This window comes from Primulina tabacum, chromosome 17, assembly GCF_025594145.1.
Source record: "Primulina tabacum isolate GXHZ01 chromosome 17, ASM2559414v2, whole genome shotgun sequence".
Lineage (NCBI taxonomy): Eukaryota > Viridiplantae > Streptophyta > Magnoliopsida > Lamiales > Gesneriaceae > Primulina > Primulina tabacum.
Window position 1 is genome coordinate 308,443 of NC_134566.1, and position 21,344 is coordinate 329,786.

Below are 21,344 nucleotides of genomic sequence, written 5' to 3' on the forward strand. Positions count from 1 at the left end.
TGCAATTTATTAAGTTTGCCAAAATTGTTTGAACTGCCATTGGAAATTGTGAACCGTTTTCCGCACTCATCAGTGGTTCAAGTTTCCAAACGTTTGAGAAAGAATTTTCAACCGCCTAAAAACTCTTGAAAAACTTATTTTAATTCAGAAAATTTGAAAGACTTCATTCACCTCCCCCCTCCTCTAAACTCTTTCCCGATCCCAACAATTTTTTAGTATGATTCATAATTTACCTACCCTAAGGAGGTAATTATGGATCATATTTTAAATTCTAATATAACGGGTCACATTCATAAGGATGCAATTAAATTGTTTAAATGCATCTAGGTTAAATTAAAAGGTAATTAATAATAAAAACGAAGATATGAGATATCTTAGTGTTTTATTAATTAATAGGGATAGTCTAGATTTAAGCATCATTTAATTCGTCCGACCCTAAGGCAGCTTATTAAATGTGAGATTAAATTTCCTTGGAATTGGTAGAATAAATAATAATGTGTCATGCATCATATTTATGATTCCTAAATTGATTAATTATCTATGATACTTGTTCAATTTATTTAAATGTTGTTTTATACATTAATTTCAGCAATCATGTCTACTGGTCATGTTCTTACTTTACTTAATGAAAAGTTGACTGGTGAAAACTTTTTGAAATGGAAGAGTAACATTAACATTGCTCTCGTCTGTGAGAACCTCAAATTTGTCTTGACGGATGTGTGTCCTCCCGAGCCCCCTTTGAATGCTTCTCGTAGTGTACGAGAAATATATGATCGATGGATTGCGGAAAACAATAAAGCCAAGGTCTACATGTTAGCCGAAATGAACGATGTGCTTAGACTTAAGCACGAGCATGTAGAGAATGCTTATGAGATAATGGATTCGACTTAAGCACGAGCATGTAGAGAATGCTTATGAGATAATGGATTCTCTTCAAGCTATGTTTGGTCAGAAATCTAGTCAATCTAAGCATGAGGCCATTAAGAATGCCATGAATGCTAAGATGAAGAAAGGCCAATCAGTTGGAGCACATGTTTTGAACATGGTTAACTACTTCACAGAAGCTGAGACTCATGGTGCGACCATAGATGATGGCACAAAAGTGAGCATGATTTTGGAATCATTGCCACCGACTTTCCTGCAATTCAAGAGCAACTATGTCATGAACAAACTTGATTATAACATGACACAATTGCTCAACGAGTTGCAAACCTTTGAGGCCATTTCCATTGGAAAAGTCCAAGAATGTGAGGCAAATGTTGTCAAGGATAAGTCACCTTCCTCCAAAGCTAGTTTGAAAAGGAAAAATAAGGGTAAAGGAAATGGAGCTCCTAAAAAGCAAAAGAATTGGAATGGTTCCAATGGCAAAAAGAAGGGTGAAAATGCAGAACCCAAAGGAAAATGTTTTCACTGTAGGATCGATGATCATTGGAAAAGAAACTGTCCCAAGTATCTCGCTGACCTAAAAGAGAAGAAGAAAGGTAAATATGATTTACTTGTTCTAGAATCTTGTTTAGTAACCATTGATTCTTCTATATGGATAGTTTATTCAGGCGCTACTAATCACGTTTGTTGTTCTCTGCAGCTACTTAGTTCTTATGAAGAGCTTTCCGATGGGTCCTTCACGATGAGAGTTGGCAATGGTGCAGTAGTTGCGGCAAAAGCAGTGGGAGTTATTAAACTTAGATTTAGTGATGGACATTTGGTTTTGAATAATGTTTATTTTATTCCTGGTTTTCGTAGAAATTTGACTTATGTTTTAAAGTTGCATGAACAATTTTATTCGCTTTCTTTTGGTAATAATGAGATTGTTATTCTGAGAAATGGGCGTATGATTTGTACTACTTTAATCGAAAATGGACTATATATTCTAAGACCAAATGAAAAACCACTGATTAATGTCGAAATGTTTAAAGTTGAACATCCCAAACCTAAACAGCAAAAGGTTTCTCATGAAGATAAACATATATGTGGCACCTAAGGTTTGGGCATATTTCCTTTGAACGATTAAACAGACTAGTAAAGGATGGTCCTTTAAGAGAACTAATTGTCGGCACTCTTCCTGTTTGTGAATCTTGTTTAGAAGGAAAAATGACTAAGAGACCTTTCTCCGAAAAGGGCAATAGGGCCAAGGAACTACTAGAGCTTATACATAGTGATGTATGTGGTCCTATGACTACACAAGCTAGAGGTGGAAATGAGTACTTCGTCACTTTTATTTATGATTACTCAAGGTATGGATATATTTATCTCATGCATAGAAAATCCGAGACTTTTGGAAAGTTCAAAGAATTTTATTCAGAAGCCGAAAGGCAACTAGGTAAATCTTTAAAATGTTTTTGATCAGATCGAGGTGGCGAGTATCAAGATACTGAGTTTAAAGATTTTTTTCTAGAGCATGGTATTTTATACCAACTCACTGCACCTGGTACCTCTCAGCAAAATGCTGTTGCTAAAAGTAGAAATCGCACTTCACTTGATATGGTGAGATCCATGATGAGCTACTCTTCCCTGCCAATCTCGTTTTGGGGTTATGCAATAGAGACAGCCACTTACATTTTGAATGCAGTGCCATCGAAGTCAATCCATAAAACACCTCTAGAGTTGTGGAATGAGAAAAAAACCTAGTTTATCTAATTTTCGCATATGGGGATGCCCAGCACATGTGTTGGAAAAAAAGAATGGAAAATTTCATCCACGTTCAAAAGTGTGTTTGTTCGTGGGATATGCCAAGGGAACGAGAGGATGTTGGTTTTATGATCCTCAAGATAAGAAGACAATTGTATCGACAAATTCCATCTTTCTTGAAGATGCTTACATGTCTAACTTCAAGCCTCGAAGTAAGATTGTACTCAGGAGTTACTCAATGATGAGATCATTCGACCTCCAACTAAAGTTGTTAAGGAAACAATTAATGATACCACTAAACCAAGTGAAGATATCATGCCACCTCGACGTAGTGGGAGGGTAGTAAAACCACCCCTCCGCTATCGTCAAGATGAAGAGGCAAATGTTGCTGTCACCGATGGCGTGGAAGATGAATCATTGTCATTTCAACTTGCAATGGAAGATCCCGACAAAGAAAGGTGGCTTGAAGCTATGAACCAAGAAATAGAGTCGATGTTCTCTAATTCTGTATGGGTTCTTGTAGATACACTTGAAGAGGTTAGACCTATTGGGTGTAAATGGATCTATAAGAGAAAGAGAAGTGTAGATGAGAAAGTAGAGACTTTCAAAGCAAGATTGGTTGCAAAGGGTTATACCCAAAAGGAGGGAATCGATTATGAAGAGACTTTCTCGCCTATAGCCATGCTTAAATCTATTCGCATCTTACTTTCAATTGCTGCTCATTTTGACTATGAGATATGACAGATGGATGTCAAGACGGCCTTTCTGAACGATCATCTAGACGAGAAAATCTACATGAAGCAAACAAGGGGTTTTATAGCCCAAGGCCAAGAGCAGAAGGTTTGCAAATTGCTTAGATCAATTTATGGACTAAAGCAAGCGTCGAGATCATAGAACCATAGATTTGATGAAACAATCAAGTCTTATGGCTTTGATCAAAGTGTTGATTAGCCTTGTGTATACAAGCACATCAAAGATGGAAAAATGGTATTTATAGTGCTTTACGTAGATGACATTCTGCTTATTGGGAATAATGTGGAAAAATTGTCTACAATAAAGGGTTGGCTTGCCAAACAATTCCAAATGAAAGATTTGGGAGAAGAAAATTATGTTCTTGGAATTCGAATCGTTCGAGATAGTAAGAAAAAGTTGTTGGCATTGTCTCAAGCTACTTCTATTGATAAGATGCTATTACGTTATAGAATGCAAGATTCCAAGAAAGGTTATCTACCAACCCGACATGGAATCGTCTATCTAAGGAGCAGTGTCTTAAGACACCGCAAGAAGTTGAGGACATGAGACACATTCCCTATGCCTCTTCAGTAGGCAGCCTTATGTACGCGATGATGTGCACTAGGCCGGACATATGTTATGCTGTAGGGATAGTCAGCCGTTTTCAGTCAAATCCTGGTTTGGATCATTGGATAGCGGTTAAAAACATTCTTAAGTATCTTCGGAGAACGAGAAATTATATGCTTGTCTATTCGGGTGGAGACCTTAAAATAGACGGTTACACTGATTCTGATTTTCAATCAGACAGAGACACTCGAAAATCGACATGTGGATCTGTGTTTACTTTTTGTGGTGGTGCCATAGTTTGGAGAAGCATCAAGCAATCCAGCACAGCTGATTCGACCATGGAGGCCGAATACATAGCTGCTTCCAAAGCTGCTAAAGAGGCTGTATGGCTTATCCTATTTGATTTGGAAGTTGTTCCAAATGTGAATAATCCACTCACTTTGTGGTGTGACAACAGTGGTGCAGTGGCAAATTCAAAGGAACCTAGTAGTCACAAGAGATCGAAGCATATAGAAAGGAAGTACCACTTGATCCGAGAGATAGTACAAAGAGGTGACACTTCTATTCTCAAGATTGTGTCTGCTGACAACCTCGCCGATCCATTAACCAAGACAAGGCCTGCAAAAGTGTTTGAAAGGCATATGCTAAATTTAGGACTTAGAGACATTTCTCACATGCTTTAGTGCAAGTGGGAGATTGTTGAGGATAGTGTCCTTAAAGCATTGTAATAAGCTATTTTTGTTTATATTATTAATGAAGCGACATTTTATTATTGAGCATGTTTGCATGAAAAATGTTATTGTCATGAATATCATAGCAAAATCCCTAGTTTATTGGATGTAACCATAATTTTAGTATATATAAGAGTTATATATACAAGGGGATTAAAATTATGGACAATAAACTTAAATTAAGTCTTTGATAAATTAATTAAAGTAGGGATCTTTAATTAAAGCATCACTAATGCGGCCCATTAACATTATGAATGTGACTGTCTTATTCGGATCGTCGATGTTAGGACTTCTAGATGGGGGCATTTATATATAATATGATTATGTACGACTTGGACCGATTTAATTAGTCATTTCATAATAAATTTCGTTGTTACAATGAAGTTAAAATTAAATCATAAAGATGATCATATATGGACAAATCTCAATCTTGAAGTGATTATAAACTCCTGTTCATTCCAATATGATTCTTAATTTGCTTGTTTAAAGTTTGCGATTGTGAATTCTTAATACTTGCGTTTTAAATTTATATTTGAAATGAATGGCTGGAAATATAAATTCACAGACATTGGAATTCATTCCTTCTAGCGAGAAGTAGAAAGACGATTCCCTCATTTGTTGATTCTGAAACTGAGTGTTGGGCCCAATTAATTTATAATTAAGTTATAAATTGAACCACTCACTAGTGAATTAATGGTAAATGATGATAATAAGTAATTGAAGAGGTAAACGGAAAATTCCTAGTTTCAGTTACGAATTGTCTATGGAAGATTAATCCATATGTAATGATTATATCAATGGACTACTAAATTTTGTAGAGTAAGATATTCCATAATGAGGAAGAGTGAAATTCCATATTTTTAGTGGAGTAATTATGAAATTAATAAATTAGACAAACTAATTAAAGAGTTTAATTATTTATCCAATTTATTGGAGCTTTTAATTATGGGTACATGGTCTCCGATACGTCTTTCCAAATTAATGACGAGCTAGAAATGCAATTTAGAAATCATATGTGAATATGGAAAAATTGTTTCCATAACTTCAAATGCTTGAAGATAAATATAATTAATTATGAGATATTAATTATATTAAATCATAATTATGAGATAATTATAGATTTGGATTAGTATGATAATACTCAAAAGTTGTTGATAATATCTTTAATTTATTGTGAATAAAATTTAGATATTATTTAATATCTAAAAATAAGTTAGAATGAGATTATAATTTATTTTGATAAGATCATAAAAAATCTTATAACTTTTAAAAGGAGTTCTAAAAGACTTAAGATAATACAATTCTAATCAAATCAAATGCTTGGAGATAAATATAATTAATTATAAGATATTAATTATATTAAATTATAATTATGAGATAATTATAGATTTGGATTAGTATGGTAATATTCAAAAGTTGTTAATAATATCTTTAATTTATTGTGAATAAATTTAGATATTATTTAATATCTAAAATTAAGTTAGAATAATATTCTAATTTATTTTGATAAGATCCTAGAAATCTTATGACTTTTAAAAGGAGTTTGTTGGGGATAGTGCCCTTAAGGAATTGAAATAAGATATTTTTTTTATTTTTTATTACTGAAAGCGACATTTATTATTGAACATGTTTGCATGAAAATGTTATTGTCATGAATATCGTAGCAAAATCTCTAGTTTATTGGATGTAATCATAATTTTAGCATGTATAAAGTTATATATACAAGAGGATTAAAATTATGGATAATAAACTTAAATTAAGTCGGTGATGAATTAATTAAAGTATGGATATTTAATTTAATTAAAGCATCAATAATGCGGCCCATGAACATAATGAATGTGATCATCTTATCCGGGTTGTCGATGTTGGCACATCTAGATGGGGGCATTTATATATAATGTGATTATGTACGACTTGGACCGATTTAATTAGTCATTGTATAATAAATTTCATTGTTACTATGAAATTCAAATTAAATCATAAAGATGATCATATATGGACAAATCTTAATCCTGAAGTGATTATAAACTTCTGTTCATTTCAATATTATTCTTAATTTGCTTGTTTAATGTTTGCGATTGCTCATCCTTAATACTTGCATTTTAGATTTACATTTGAAATGAATGGTTGGGAATATGAATTCACAGACATGGAATCCATTCCTTCTTGCGAGAAGTAGAGAGATGATTCTCTCATTTGTTAATTCTGGAACTGAGTGATGGGCCCAACTAATTTATAATCAAGTTATAAATTGAACCACTCACTAGCGAATTAATGGTAAACGAGGATAAGAAGTAACTGAAAAGGTAAACAAAAAATTACTAGCTTCAGTTACGAATTGTCTATGGAAGATTAATCCATATGTAATGATTATATCAATGGAATACTCGATTTTGTAAAGTAAAATATTTCATAATGAAGAAGAGTGCAATTTCATATTTTTAGTGGAGTAATTAGGGAACTAATTAATTAGATAGATTAATTAAAGAGTTTAATTATTTATCCAATTTATTGGAGCTTCTAATTATGAGTCCATGGTCCCCGATACGTCTTTTCAATTTAATGACGAGCTAGAAATGTAATTAAGAAATCTCATGGAAAATTGTTTTCATAACTTCAAATGCTTGGAGATAAATATAATTAATTATGATATATTAATTATATTAAAATGTAATTATGAGATAATTCTAGATTTGGATTATTATGATAATATTCAAAAGATGTTGATAATATCTTTAATTTATTGTGAATAAAATTTAGATATTATTTGCTATATGAAAATAAGTTAGAATAAGATTCTAATTTATTTTGATAAGATCCTAGAAATCCTATTTAATATTTTTAATTTATTGTGAATAAAATTTAGATATTATTTAACATCTAAATAAATTAGAATATAATCTAATTTATTTTGATAAAATTTTAGAAATCTTATGACTTTTAAAAATAGTTTTAAAAGGCATAAAATATAATATTCAAACCAAATCAAATATTGGCACTATATAACCTAATTGATATGGTCGATTTTTGGAGTCCCATTTGGAATTAGATTTGGACTCTTGGTTTTGAATTAATATAAATAGGATCTTAGACGGTCTCTTGAAAAAACAATGTTTTTCTCTACATTTTCATGAGTTGAAAATAAAGTAGAGAACAAAATAAAAAATTTAATGTCTAGCATTTGCGTTTTTTGAGTGCCTACACACTCCCGTCGATAGGAAGGATCGTATTGAAAGACTGTGGTTTCTACGCATATTAGATTTACAAAAAAGAAAAAAACTACAAGAGGTTAGTCTTCTAGTAAATAGTTTTGTTTAAATTCATCAGTAATTTATATTCATATGTTCGATTATAATTTATGAAATTATGTAATTGCTTCCGCTGTATTTCGATTTGATCGAAAATAAATTTTATAGTCAGTTTTTCCTCAGAGACTATATATAAATTCCAACAAATCGTATCAGAGCCATTGTTTTTTATATGAATATAAATGAATTTAAATTTTACCAGAGTGAGATTTATTGTTAAAATTCTTACACATAAATTTGGTTTGATTGTTTGATCAGATCTGTCGTAATTTTTTGTTAAATAAATAATAAAAAAAATCAAAGCAAAATTTTTTTAGAAATTGATCGTAGCCTGCGAAAGGATAGAAAGAAAATTTTCTATTGGGCTAGGTTATTGTTTGGCCCAATTAATTTTATGGTTGGGCCGAAAAAAAAAGAGTTTGGACCAGTTGTGAATTGGGCCGTTTATTTTGATCTGGCCCAGTTTAGAACATGGCCAGTCCAAATTTTTTTTCGGCCCAGTCAGTTTCTTCAATATATATTTTTTTTATGGGTTTTGTTTTTGAAGACCCAACTATATTTTGTTATGTTCAGCCCAATTTATTTTAATTCATAAAAAATTTTTTTTGCGTAAAATATTGATTTTACAATTAGTTGATTTATAAAATTATTTGAAATTGAATAAAATTGTTTTTTTTGATTTGTTAATTTTATTTTTCAATTAAAACTGCGATTAAAAAATAACGATTTGATATCATGACTTTCAACAATATCTCACTCTTATAATTTTATTTGACACATTTCAAATTTTAAATTAGATTTAATAGTTATGATTATATGATAGTTTGCATATATTTTTGAGGCCGATAATTAAGTATGACATCATGTTTAAATTTGATTTAAATGCCATGTATTTTATATGTCATGTGTCAAGTTTAAATTAGATTTAAATATTATGACATTCATTATATTGCTCTTATTATTTAAAAGAGACCAATAAGATTGGACTTTTAATAATTAAATCATAAGATGTTTTAATTAAATAATTAAAAGTTTGAGAAACTTTAATTATTATATATTAATGAGTGGGAGAAGGATATATGACAATAAATCATACGGCCTCCGCTATTAACAAAAGCAACGTGAGATTTAAATGGCGCCTAGTGACGCATAGGACGTCCTCCCTAAGGAAGGTTTTCATTTAAATCAAAATTCAAGGTTTAATTTTCGAAAGGATAAGATTTATTAGTATGATTCATAATTTACCTACCCTAAGGAGGCAATTATGGATTGTATTTTAAAACCCAAAATTGTGGGTCACACTCATAAGGATGCAATTAAATATTTTAAATGCATCTAGGTTAAATTAAAAAGGTAATTAATAATAAAAATGAAGATATGAGATATCTTGGTGTTTTATTTATTAATAGAGATAGTCTCGATTTACTCATAATTTAATTCTTCTGACCCTAAGGCAACTTATTAAATGTAAGATACATTTTCTTGGAATTGGTTGAATAAATAATAATGTGTCATGCATCATATTTATGATTCCTAAATTGATTAGTTGTCTATGATATTTGTTCAATTTATTAAATGTCGTTTTATACATTAATTTCAGAAATCATGTCTATTGGTCATGTTCTTGCTTTACTTGATGAAAAGTTGACTGGTGAAAATTTTTGAAATGGAAGAGTAACATTAACATTGCCCTCGTTTGTGAGAACCTCAAATTTGTCTTGACGGATGTGTGTCCTCCCGAGCCCCCTTTGAATGCTTCTCGTAGTGTACGAGAAATATATGATCGATGGATTGCGGAAAACAATAAAGCCAAGGTCTACATGTTAGCCGAAATGAACGATGTGCTTAGACTTAAGCACGAGCATGTAGAGAATGCTTATGAGATAATGGATTCTCTGCAAGCTATGTTTTGTCATCAATCTAGTCAATCTAAGCATGAAGACATTAAGAATGCCATAAATGCTAAGATGAAGAAAAGCCAATCAGTTGGAGCGCATGTTTTGAACATGGTTAACTACTTCACTGAGGCTGAGACTCATGGTGCGACCATAGATGATGTACACAAGTGAGCATGATTTTGGAATCATTGCCTCCGACTTTCCTGCAATTCAAGAACAACTATGTCATGAACAAGCTTGATTATAACCTGACACAATTGCTCAATGAGTTGCAAACCTTAGAGACCATTTCCATAGGAAAAGTCCAAGAAGGTGAGGCAAATGTTGTCAAGGGTAAGTCACCTTCCTCCAAAGCTAGTTTGAAAAGAAAGAATAAGGGGAAAGGAAAGGGACCTGCTAAAAAGCAAAAGAATTGGAATGGTTCCAATGACAAAAAGAAGGGTGACACTGCAAAGCCCAAAGAAAAATTTTTTCACTGGGGGATTGATGGTCATTGGAAGAGAAACTGCCCCAAGTATCTCGCTGACTTAAAAGAGAAGAAGAAAGGTAAGTATAACTTACTTGTTCTAGAATCTTGTTTAGTAACCATTGAATCTTTTATATGGATAGTTGATTCGGGAGCTACTAATCACGTTTGTTCTTCTTTGCAGCTACTTAGTTCTTATGAAGAGCTTGCTGACGGGTCCTTCACGATGAGAGTTGGCAATGGTGCAGTAGTTTCGGCAAGAGCAGTTGGAGTATTAAACTTAGATTTAATGATAGACATTTGGTTTTAAACAATGTTTATTTTATTCCTAGTTTTCGTAGAAATTTGATTTCTGTTTCAAAGTTGCATGAACAATTTTATTCACTTTATTTTGACAATAATGAGATTGTTATTATGAGAAATGGTCGTACGATTTGTACTGCTTCAATCGAAAATGGACTATATATTCTAAGACCAAATGAACAACCACGTCTTAATGTCGAAATGTTTAAAGTAGAACATCCCAAACCTAAAAAGCAAAAGGTTTCTCATGAAGATAAAAGATATCTATGGCACCTAAGGTTGGGGCATATATCCTTAGAAAGATTAAACAGACTTGTAAAGGATGGTCCTTTAAGAGAGCTAAGTGTTGGAACTCTTCCTGTTTGTGAATCTTGTTTAGAGGAAAAAATGACTAAGAGACCTTTCTCCGCAAAGGGCAATAGGGCCAAGGAACACTAAAGCTTATACATAGTGATGTATGTGGTCCTATGACTACACAAGCTAGAGGTGGTTATGAGTATTTTGTCACTTTTATTGATGATTACTCAAAGTATGGATATATCCTTAGAAAAATTAAACAGACTTGTAAAGGATGGTCCTTTAAGAGAGCTAAGTGTTTGCACTCTTCCTGTTTGTGAATCTTGTTTAGAAAGAAAAATGACTAAGAGACCTTTCTCCGCAAAGGGCAATAGGGCCAAGGAACCACTAAAGCTTATACATAGTGATATATGTGGTTCTATGACTACACAAGCTAGAGGTGGTTATGAGTATTTTGTCACTTTTATTGATGATTACTCAAAGTATTGATATATCCTTAGAAAGATTAAACAGACTTGTAAAGGATGATCTTTTAAGAGAGCTAAGTGTTGGCACTCTTCCTGTTTGTGAATCTTGTTTAGAAGGAAAAATGACTAAGAGACCTTTCTCCGCAAAGGGCAATAGGGCCAAGGAACCACTAAAGCTTATACATAGTGATGTATGTGGTCCTATGACTACACAAGCTAGAGGTGGTTGTGAGTATTTTGTCATGTCGGAGGCAATGATTCCAAAATCATGCTCACTTGTGTACCATCATCTATGATCGCACCATGAGTCTCAGCCTCATTGAACTAGTTAACCATGTTCAAAACATGCGCTTCAACTGATTGGCCTTTCTTCATCTTAGCATTCATGGTATTCTAAATGGCGTCATGCTTAGATTGACTAGATTGCTGATCAAACATTTCTTGCAGAGAATCCATTATCTCATAAGCATTTTCTACATTCTCGTGCTTAAGTCTAAGCACATCGTTCATTCCTGCTAACATGTAGCCCTTGGCTTTATTGTTTGCTGCGATTCATCGATCATATATTTCTCGTACACTACGAGAAGCATTCAAAGGAGGCTCGGGAGGACACTCCTCGGTTAAGACAAATTTGAGGTTCTCACAGACGAGGGCAATATTAATGTTACTCTTCCAATTCAAAAAAGTTTCACCAGTCAACTTTTCATTAATTAAAGCAAGAACAGGACCAGTAGACAAGATTGCTGAAATTAGTGTATAAAATGACATTTAATAAATTGAACAAATATCATAGACAACTAATCAATTTAGGAATCATAAATATGATGCATGACACATTATTATTTATTCCACCAATTCCAAGGAAATGTAATCTTACATTTAATAAGTTGACTTAGGGTTAGAAGAATTAAATGATGATTAAATCGAGTCTATCTATATTAATAGATAAAACACTAAGATATCTCATATCTTCATTTTTATTATTAATTACCTTTTTAATTTAACCTAGATGCATTTAAACTATTTAATTGCATCCTTATGAGTGTGACCCACTATTTTGGATTTTAAAATACAACCCATAATTTCCTCCTTAGGGTAGATAAATTATGAATCATACTAAAAAATCTTATCCTTTCGAAAACTAAGGATTGAGTTTTGATTTAAATGAAAATCTTCCTTAGGGAGGACGTCCTATGCGTCACCAGGCATCATTTAAACCTCACGTTGCTTTTGCTAATAACGGAGGCCGTAGGATTTATTGTCATATATCCTTCTCCCACTCATTAATATCTAATAATAAAGTTTCTCAAACTTTTAATTATTTAATTAAAACATCTTATGATTTAATTATTAAAAGTCCAATCTTGTTGGTCTCTTTTAAATGATAAGAGCAATATAATGAATGTCATAATATTTAAATCTAATTTAAACTTGATACATTACATATAAAATACATGGCATTTAAATCAAATTTTAACATGATGTCATACTTAATTATCGGCCTCAAAAATATATGCAAATTATCACATAATAAACATCATAACTATTAAATCTAATTTAAAACATGATATGTGTCAAATAAAACTATAAGAGTGAGATATTGTTGAAAGTCATGATAGTAAATCGTTATCTTTTAATCGCAGTTTTAATTGAAAAATAAAATTAACAAATCAAATAAAAAAAAATTTATTCAATTTCAAATTAATTTTATAAATCAACTAATTGTACAATCAATATTTTACGCAAAACAAAATTTTTATGAATTAAGATAAATTGGGCTGAACATAACAAAATATAATTGGGTCTTCAAAAACAAAACCCAAAAAAACAATATATATTGAAGAGACTGAACTGGGCCGAAAAAAATTTGGACTGGCCCTGTTCTAAACTGGGACAGATCAAAATAAACGGCCCAATTCACAACTGGTCCAAACTCTTTTTTTTTCGGCCCAACCATAAAATAAATGGGCCAAACAAATACCTAGCCCAATAGAAAATATTCTTTCCATCCTTTCGCAGGTTACGATCAATTTCTAAAAAAATTTGGTTTTGATTTTTTTATTATTATTTATTTAACAAAAAATTACGACAGATCTAATCAAACAATCAAACCAAATTTATGTGTAAGAATTTTAACAATAAATCTCACTCTCATAAAATTTAAATTCATTTATATTCATATGAAAAACAATGGCTCTGATACCATTTGTTAGAATTTATATATAGTCTCTGAAGAAAAACTGATTATAAAATTTATTTTCGATCAAATCGAAACACGACGGAAGCGATTACATAATTTCATAAACTATAATAGAACATATGAATATAAATTACTGATGAATTTAAACAAAACTATTTACTAGAAGATTAACCTCTTGTAGTTTTTCTCCTTTTTGTAAATCCAATATGCGTAGAAATCGCAGCTTTTCAATACGATCCTTCCTATCGATGGGAGTATGTGGGCACTCAAAAAACGCAAATGCTAGAAATCAAATTTTTTATTTTGTTCTCTACTTTATTTTCAACTCATGAAAATGTAGAGAAAAAAATTGTTTTTTAAAGAGACCGCCTAGGATCCTATTTATATTAATTCAAAACCAAAAGTCCAAATCTAATTCAAATTGGGACTCCAATAATCTACCATCTCATCTAAGATAGTGCCAATATTTGATTTGGTTTGAATATTATATTTTATGCCTTTTAAACCTATTTTTAAAAGTCATAAGATTTCTAAAACCTTTTCAAAATAAATTAGAATCTTATTCTAACTTATTTAGATGTTAAATAATATTTAAATTTTATTCACAATAAATTAAAGATATTAAATAGGATTTCTAGGATCTTATAAAAATAAATTAGAATCTTATTCTAACTTATTTTCATGTAGCAAATAATATCTAAATTTTATTCACAATAAATTAAAGATATTATCAACATCTTTTGAACATTATCATTAAATTAAAGATATTATCAACATCTTTTGAAATTATCATAATAATCCAAATCTAAAATTATCTCATAATTACATTTTAATATAATTAATATGTCATAATTGATTATATTTATCTCCAAGCATTTGAAGTTATGGAAAAAATTTTCCATGAGATTTCTAAATTACATTTCTAGCTCGTCATTAATTTGGAAAGGCGTATCGGGACCAATGACTCATAATTAGAAGCTCCAATAAATTGGATAAATATTTAAACTCTTTAATTAATTTATCTAATTTATTAATTCCCTAATTACTCCACTAAAAATATGAAATTGCACTCTTCTTCATTATGAAATATTTTACTCTACAAAATCGAGTAGTCCATTGATATAATCATTACATATGGATTAATATTCCATAGACAATTCGTAACTGAAGCTAGAAATTTTCCGTTTACCTCTTCAATTACTTCTTATCCTCATTTACCATTAATTCGCTAGTGAGTGGTTCAATTTATAACTTGATTATAAATTAGTTGGGCCCATCACTTAGTACCAGAATTAACAAATGAGGGAATCATCTTTCTACTTCTCGCAAGAAGAAATGGATTCCATGTCTGTGAATTCATATTCCAAACCATTCATTTCAAATATAAATCTAAAATGCAAGTATTAAGAATGAGCAATCGCAGACATTAAACTAGCAAATTAAGAATCATATTGAAATGAACAGGAGTTTATAATCACTTCAGGATTAAGATTTGTCCATCTATGATCATCTTTATGATTTAATTTGAATTCATAGTAACTACGGAATTTATTATGAAATGACTAATTAAATCGGTCCAAGTCGTACATAATCACATTATATATAAATGTCCCCATCTAGTGTCCCAACATCGACGATCCGGATAAGATGATCACATTCATAATGTTCATGGGCCGCATTATTGATGCTTTAATTAAAGATCCATACTTTAATTAATTCATCACCGACTTAATTTAGGTTTATTGTCCATAATTTGAATCCTCTTGTATATATAACTCTTATATATACTAAAATTATGATTACATCCAATAAACTAGGGATTTTGCTATGATATTCATGACAATAACATTTTCATTCAGACATGTTCAATCATAAATGTCGCTTTCATTAATAAAAAATAAAAAAATATCTTATTTCAAGGGCACTATCCCCAACAATCTCCCACTTGCACTTAAAGCATGTGAGACATGTCTCTAAGTCCTAAATTTAGCATATGCCTTTCAAACACTTTTGCAGGCAGTGTCTTGGTGAATGGATCGACGAGGTTGTCTGCAGACACAATTTTGAGAATAGAAGTGTCACCTCTTTGCATTATCTCTTGGATCAAGTGGTACTTCCGTTCTATATGCTTCGATCTCTTGTGGCTACGAGGTTCCTTCGAATTAGCCACTGCACCACTGCTGTCACACCACAAAGTGAGCGGATTATTCACATTTGGAACAACTTACAAATCAGATAGAAATTTCTTAAGCCATACAGCCTCTTTAGCAGCTTCGGAAGCAGCTATGTATTCGGCCTCCATGGTCGAGTCGGCTGTACTGGATTGCTTGATGCTTCTCCATAATATGGCACCACCACCAAGAGTAAAAATTGATCCAGACGTCGATCGATTTTCGAGTATCTCTATGAGATTGAAAATCAGAATCAGTGTAACAGTCTATTTTAAGGTCTCCACCCGAATAGACAAGCATATAATTTCTCGTTCTCCGAAGATAATTGAGAATGTTCTTAACTGCTATCCAATGATCCAAACCAGGATTTGACTGAAAACGGCTGACTATCACCACAACATAACATATGTCCGGCCTAGTGCACATCATTGCGTACATAAGGCTGCCTACTGCAGAGGCATAGGGAACGCGTCTCATGTCCTCAACTTCTTGCGGTGTCTTAGGACACTGCTCCTTAGAGAGGATGATTCCATGTCGGGTTGGTAGATAACCTTTCTTGGAATCTTGCATCCTATAACGCAACAACATCTTATCAATATAAGTATCTTGAGACAATGCCAACAACTTGTTCTTACGATCTCGAACAATTCGAATTCCAAGAACATAGTTTGCTTCTCCCAAATCTTTCATTTGAAATTGCTTGGCTAGCCAACTTTTTACTGTAGACAATTTTTCTACATTATTCCCAATAAGCAGAATGTCATCTACATAAAGCACTATGAATACAACTTTTCATCTTTGATGTTCTTGTATACACAAGGCTCATCAACACTTTGATCAAAGCCATAAGATTTGATTGTTTCATCAAATCTATGGTTCCATGATCTCGACTCTTGCTTTAGTCCATAAATTGATCAAAGCAATTTGCAAACCTTTTGCTCTTGGCCTTGGGCTATAAAACCCTCTGGTTGTTTCATGTATATTTCCTCATCTAGATGACCATTCAAAAAGGCCGTCTTGACATCGATCTGCCATATCTCATAGTCATGATGAGCAGCAATCGAAAGTAAGATGCGAATAGATTTAAGCATGGCTTTAGGCGAGAAAGTCTCTGCAACCAATCTTGCTTTGAAAGTCTCTACTTTCCCATCTACACCTCTCTTTCTCATATAGATCCATTTACACCCAATAGGTGTAACCTATTCAGATGCATCTACAAGAACCTAGACAGAATTAGAGTACACCGACTCCATTTCTTGGTTCATAGCTTCAAGCCACCTTTCTTTGTCAGGATCTTCCATTGCATGTTGAAATAGCAATGGATCATCTTCCACCCCATCGGTACAAACATTTGCCTCTTCATCTTGACGATAGCGGAGGGGTGGTCTTACTACCCTTCCACTGCATCGAGGTGGCATGATATCTTGACTTGGTTCAGTGGTATCATTAATGGTTTCCTTAACACCTTTATTTGGACGTCGAATGATATCATCATTGAGTAACTCCTCGAGTACAATCTTACTTCGAGGCTTGAAGTTAGTCATGTAATCATCTTCAAAAAAGATGGCATTTGTCGATACAATTACCTTCTTATCTTGAGGATCATAAAACCGACCTCCTTTCGTTCCCTTGGCGTATCCCACGAACAAACACACTTTTGAACATGGATGCAATTTCCCAGTCTTTCCTTCCAACACATGTGCTGGGTATCCCCATATGCGAAAGTGAGATAAACTAGGTTTTTTCCCATTCCACAACTCTAGAGGTGTTTTATGGATTGACTTTGATGGCACTGCATTCAAAATGTAAGTGTCCGTCTCTATTGCATAACCCCAAAATGAGATTGGCAGTGAAGAGTAGCTCATCATAGATCTCACCATATCAAGCAAAGTGCGATTTCTCCTTTCAGCAACACCATTTTGCTGAGGTTTACCAGGTGCAGTGAGTTGGTATAAAATACCAAGCTCTAGCAAATAATCTTTGAACCCGGTATCAAGATACTCGCCGCCTCGATCTGATCGAAGACACTTTAAAGATTTACCTAGTTGCCTTTCGGCTTCCGCATGAAATTCTTTGAACTTTCCAAAAGTCTCGGATTTTCTATGCATGAGATAAATATATCCATACCTTGAGTAATCATCAATAAAAGTGACAAAATACTCGTAACCACCTCTAGCTTGTGTAGTCATAGGACCACATACATCACTATGTATAAGCTTTAGTGGTTCCTTGGCCCTATTGCCCTTTGCGGAGAAAGGTTTCTTAGTCATTTTTCTTTCTAAACAAGATTCACAAACAGGAAGAGTGCCAACACTTAGCTCTCTTAATGGACTATCCTTTACAAGTCTGTTTAATCTTTCTAGGGATATATGCCCCAACCTTAGGTGCCATAGATATGTTTTATCTTCATGAGAAACCTTTTGCTTTTTAGGTTTGGGATGTTCTACTTTAAACATTTCGACATTAAGCAGTGGTTGTTCATTTGGTCTTAGAATATATACTCCATTTTCGATTGATGCAGTACAAATCATACGACCATTTATCAAAATAACAATTTCATTATTATCAAAATAAAGCGAATAAAATTGTTCATGCAACTTTGAAACATAAATCAAATTTCTACGAAAACTAGGAATAAAATAAACATTGTCCAAACCAAATGTCTATCATTAAATGTATGGTTATTAACTCCCACTGCTCTTGCCGAAACTACTGCACCATCTCCAACTCTCATCGTGAAGGACCCATCAGCAATCTCTTCATAAGAACTAAGTAGCTGCAAAGAAGAACAAACGTGATTAGTAGCGCCCGAATCAACTATCCATATAGAAGAATCAATGGTTACTAAACAATATTCTAGAACAAGTAAGTTATACTTACCTTTCTTCTTCTCTTTTAGGTCAGCGAGATACTTGGGACAGTTTCTCTTCCAATGACCATCAATCCTACAGTGAAAACATTTTTCTTTGGGCTTTGCAGTGTCACTCTTATTTTTGTCATTGGAACCATTCCAATTCTTTTGCTTTTTAGGAGCTCTCTTTCCTTTCCCCTTATTCTTTCTTTTCAAACTAGCTTTGGAGGAAGGTGACTTACCCTTGACAACATTTGCCTCACCTTCTTGGACTTTTCCAATGGAAATGGCCCCAAAGATTTGCAACTCGTTGAGCAATTGTGTCATGTTATAATCAAGCTTGTTCATGACATAGTTGCTTTTGAATTGCAGGAAAGTCGGAGGCAATGATTCCAAAATCATGCTCACTTGTGTACCATCATCTATGGTCGCACCATGAGTCTCAGCCTTAGTGAAGTAGTTAACCATGTTCAAAACATACATTGACCTTTCTTCATCTTAGCATTCATGGCATTCTTAATGGCTTCATGCTTAGATTGACTAGATTGATGACCAAACATAGCTTGCAGAGAATCCATTATCTCATAAGCATTCTCTACATTCTCGTGCTTAAGTCTAAGAACGTCGTTCATTCCGGCTAACATGTAGCCCTTGGCTTTATTGTTTGTTGCGATCCATCGATCATATATTTCTCTTACATTACGAGAAGCATTCAAAGGGGGCTCGGGAGGACACTCCTCCGTTAGGACAAATTTGAGGTTCTCACAGACGAGGGCAATGTTAATGTTACTTTTCCATTTCAAAAAGTTTTCACTAGTCAACTTTTCATTACGTAAAGTAAGAACAGGACCAGTAGACATGATTGCTGAAATTAATGTATAAAATGACATTTAATAAATAGAACAAATATCATAGATAACTAATCAATTTAGGAATCATAAATATGATGCATGACACATTATTATTTATTCCACCAATTCCAAGGAAATGTAATCTTACATTTAATAAGTTGCCTTAGGGTCAGAAGAATTAAATGATGATTAAATCGAGACTCTCTATATTAATAAATAAAACACTAAGATATCTCATATTTTCATTTTTATTATTAATTACCTTTTTAATTTAACCTAGATGCATTTAAACTATTTAATTGCATCCTTATGAGTGTGACCCACTATTTTTGATTTTAAAATACAATCCATAATTGCCTCCTTAAGATTGGTAAATTATGAATCATACTAAAAAATCTTATCCTTTCGGAAACTAAGCCTTGAATTTTGAAATCACGTAACCTGACTGCATGTAATCTAGGATTTTTATTTTTAAATATGTGCTTAATTATTTTTTTATGCATTTTGTTCATGATAGGATTTAATGGATGAAATTTTAAAAGTTCATGCATTAGGGTTTCTAGATGCATTTTACGCTCGAACAAGGAACGGAGACCGGAGAATTTTCAGGAAAATTATTTTATTACATAATTAAGTTATTAATTATTTTAAGATGTTTTAAGGGTATTTTTCAAAAATGGGATTTTTTGGCTATTTTTACCCGCAGGGTTTTATTTTTTTAACAGTACGCAAATTTTACCAAATCGTGGGACTTTTTGAGGGTTCGGTTAATATTTTCAAAAAAAACTTTCCAACACGAAATATTTTTCGGGAGTGTGTTTGCATTTAATGGGCCTACTTTTAAGCTTGTTGGGCTTAATTATCTTTTTAAACTCTAATTAACCAATAAGGGCCCATTAGTTAAATTTTTAACTATTTAAAAATGACTTCATTACTCCTAAACCTCAACCTAAGTGCCCTAAACAGCCTACACCCCCTCTCCCTCAGTTTTCCTCTCGGTTTTGTAGCAGCTCCCCAAGAGAAAGCCTTGGCTAGCACTTGTTCTTGCAATGGAAAGCCTCGGCTAGCACTTGTTCTTGCAACAAGAAATTCTCGACGCCTCCTACCTCTCATTCTTGTTCTTCAAACATCATCAGGCACGCTTGTATCTTTATTCTCGCATCATACACATCAATATTATACTGAATTTCATGTATTTGATCAAGCATGTACCGATTTATTGTGTGAATGCGATTTATTCAAAGTTTGAAAAAAAAGGGGGTTGATTCTTGACATGTATTTCACGTTTTTAATAGTTTGAAGGGGGCTGCCGGGTTAGGGATATTATGGGCATTATTTTCAGAGTGTTTAAGGGTCCTTTAGATGCAAGATTCAGGTCTGGAACATCAGCAGCAAGAGGGCGGAATGATTTTTGTTTTCAAGGGGGCTAGGGTTCGGTTTTGATCTTTGAGGGTGCAGGTTAGGTACAGCTCATGGGGCTGCGTCCAGAGGGTGTCAAAAGAGTTATTCATGATCCTAGGAGAGGCTGGGCATATGTGGTGTAGTGCTGGGGGTGGCCGACCGAATATGGGTGCAAGAAACCCCAAGCGCAAAGTTTAGAGGGCAAGATCAAAGGGTCAGTATGGTTTGGTGCATGGGCTGGTTAGACAGGGCTAGACTGGTTCAGGAGGGTTCGCTCAAGGCCCTAGGTTGGTTGGTTCGAGTCTGTTTGGGGCTGGTGTAGGCTAGGATCCAATTTAAGTCTTGGGTGCATAACTTAGAGTTTTGGGATAAGGATGTGCAGAAATTTCAGGAGGTTACAGCAGGTAATTCGATTATTTAAAGGATCATCTAGGGTCTGGTTTGGGTAGGATATGGTTTGGTTATATGTAGTT

The 21,344-nt window shown here is 33.1% G+C and overlaps 4 protein-coding genes across 4 annotated transcripts; 2 read left to right on the forward strand and 2 right to left on the reverse strand.

The window, feature by feature from the left end:
• Nucleotides 1-922: 922 nt before the first annotated feature.
• Nucleotides 923-1,380, forward strand: LOC142531722 (uncharacterized). The gene is made up of 2 exons (XM_075637946.1): nucleotides 923-1,313; nucleotides 1,376-1,380. Exons 1-2 carry the CDS (start codon nucleotides 923-925, stop codon nucleotides 1,378-1,380), a joined length of 396 nt encoding a protein of 131 aa, XP_075494061.1.
• A 588-nt stretch (nucleotides 1,381-1,968) lies between these two features.
• On the forward strand, nucleotides 1,969-3,369 carry LOC142531724 (uncharacterized). The gene is made up of 3 exons (XM_075637947.1): nucleotides 1,969-2,191; nucleotides 2,348-2,484; nucleotides 2,857-3,369. The coding sequence occupies exons 1-3, from the start codon at nucleotides 1,969-1,971 to the stop codon at nucleotides 3,367-3,369; spliced, it is 873 nt and encodes a 290-aa protein (XP_075494062.1).
• Nucleotides 3,370-18,431: 15,062 nt separating this feature from the next.
• On the reverse strand, nucleotides 18,432-19,087 carry LOC142531726 (uncharacterized). Its single transcript, XM_075637950.1, has 2 exons — nucleotides 18,649-19,087; nucleotides 18,432-18,544 (listed from the first exon to the last, which is right to left on the reverse strand). Exons 1-2 carry the CDS (start codon nucleotides 19,085-19,087, stop codon nucleotides 18,537-18,539), a joined length of 447 nt encoding a protein of 148 aa, XP_075494065.1. The 3' UTR covers nucleotides 18,432-18,536.
• Nucleotides 19,088-19,089: 2 nt separating this feature from the next.
• LOC142531727 (uncharacterized) lies at nucleotides 19,090-19,479 on the reverse strand. The gene has a single exon (XM_075637952.1). The coding sequence runs from the start codon at nucleotides 19,477-19,479 to the stop codon at nucleotides 19,090-19,092; it is 390 nt and encodes a 129-aa protein (XP_075494067.1).
• Nucleotides 19,480-21,344: the final 1,865 nt, after the last annotated feature.

Coding starts and splice junctions, on each gene's coding strand:
- LOC142531726 (XM_075637950.1), bottom strand. CDS start 19,087: ATGGTTAACTACTTCACTAAGGCTGAGACTCATGGTGCGACCATAGAT.
- LOC142531724 (XM_075637947.1), top strand. CDS start 1,969: ATGTGGCACCTAAGGTTTGGGCATATTTCCTTTGAACGATTAAACAGA. Junction 2,192..2,347: donor TATGACTACACAAGCTAGAG/GTGGAAATGAGT, acceptor GTTTTTGATCAG/ATCGAGGTGGCGAGTATCAA. Junction 2,485..2,856: donor ATCGCACTTCACTTGATATG/GTGAGATCCATG, acceptor GATTGTACTCAG/GAGTTACTCAATGATGAGAT.
- LOC142531722 (XM_075637946.1), top strand. CDS start 923: ATGGATTCTCTTCAAGCTATGTTTGGTCAGAAATCTAGTCAATCTAAG.
- LOC142531727 (XM_075637952.1), bottom strand. CDS start 19,479: ATGTCTACTGGTCCTGTTCTTACTTTACGTAATGAAAAGTTGACTAGT.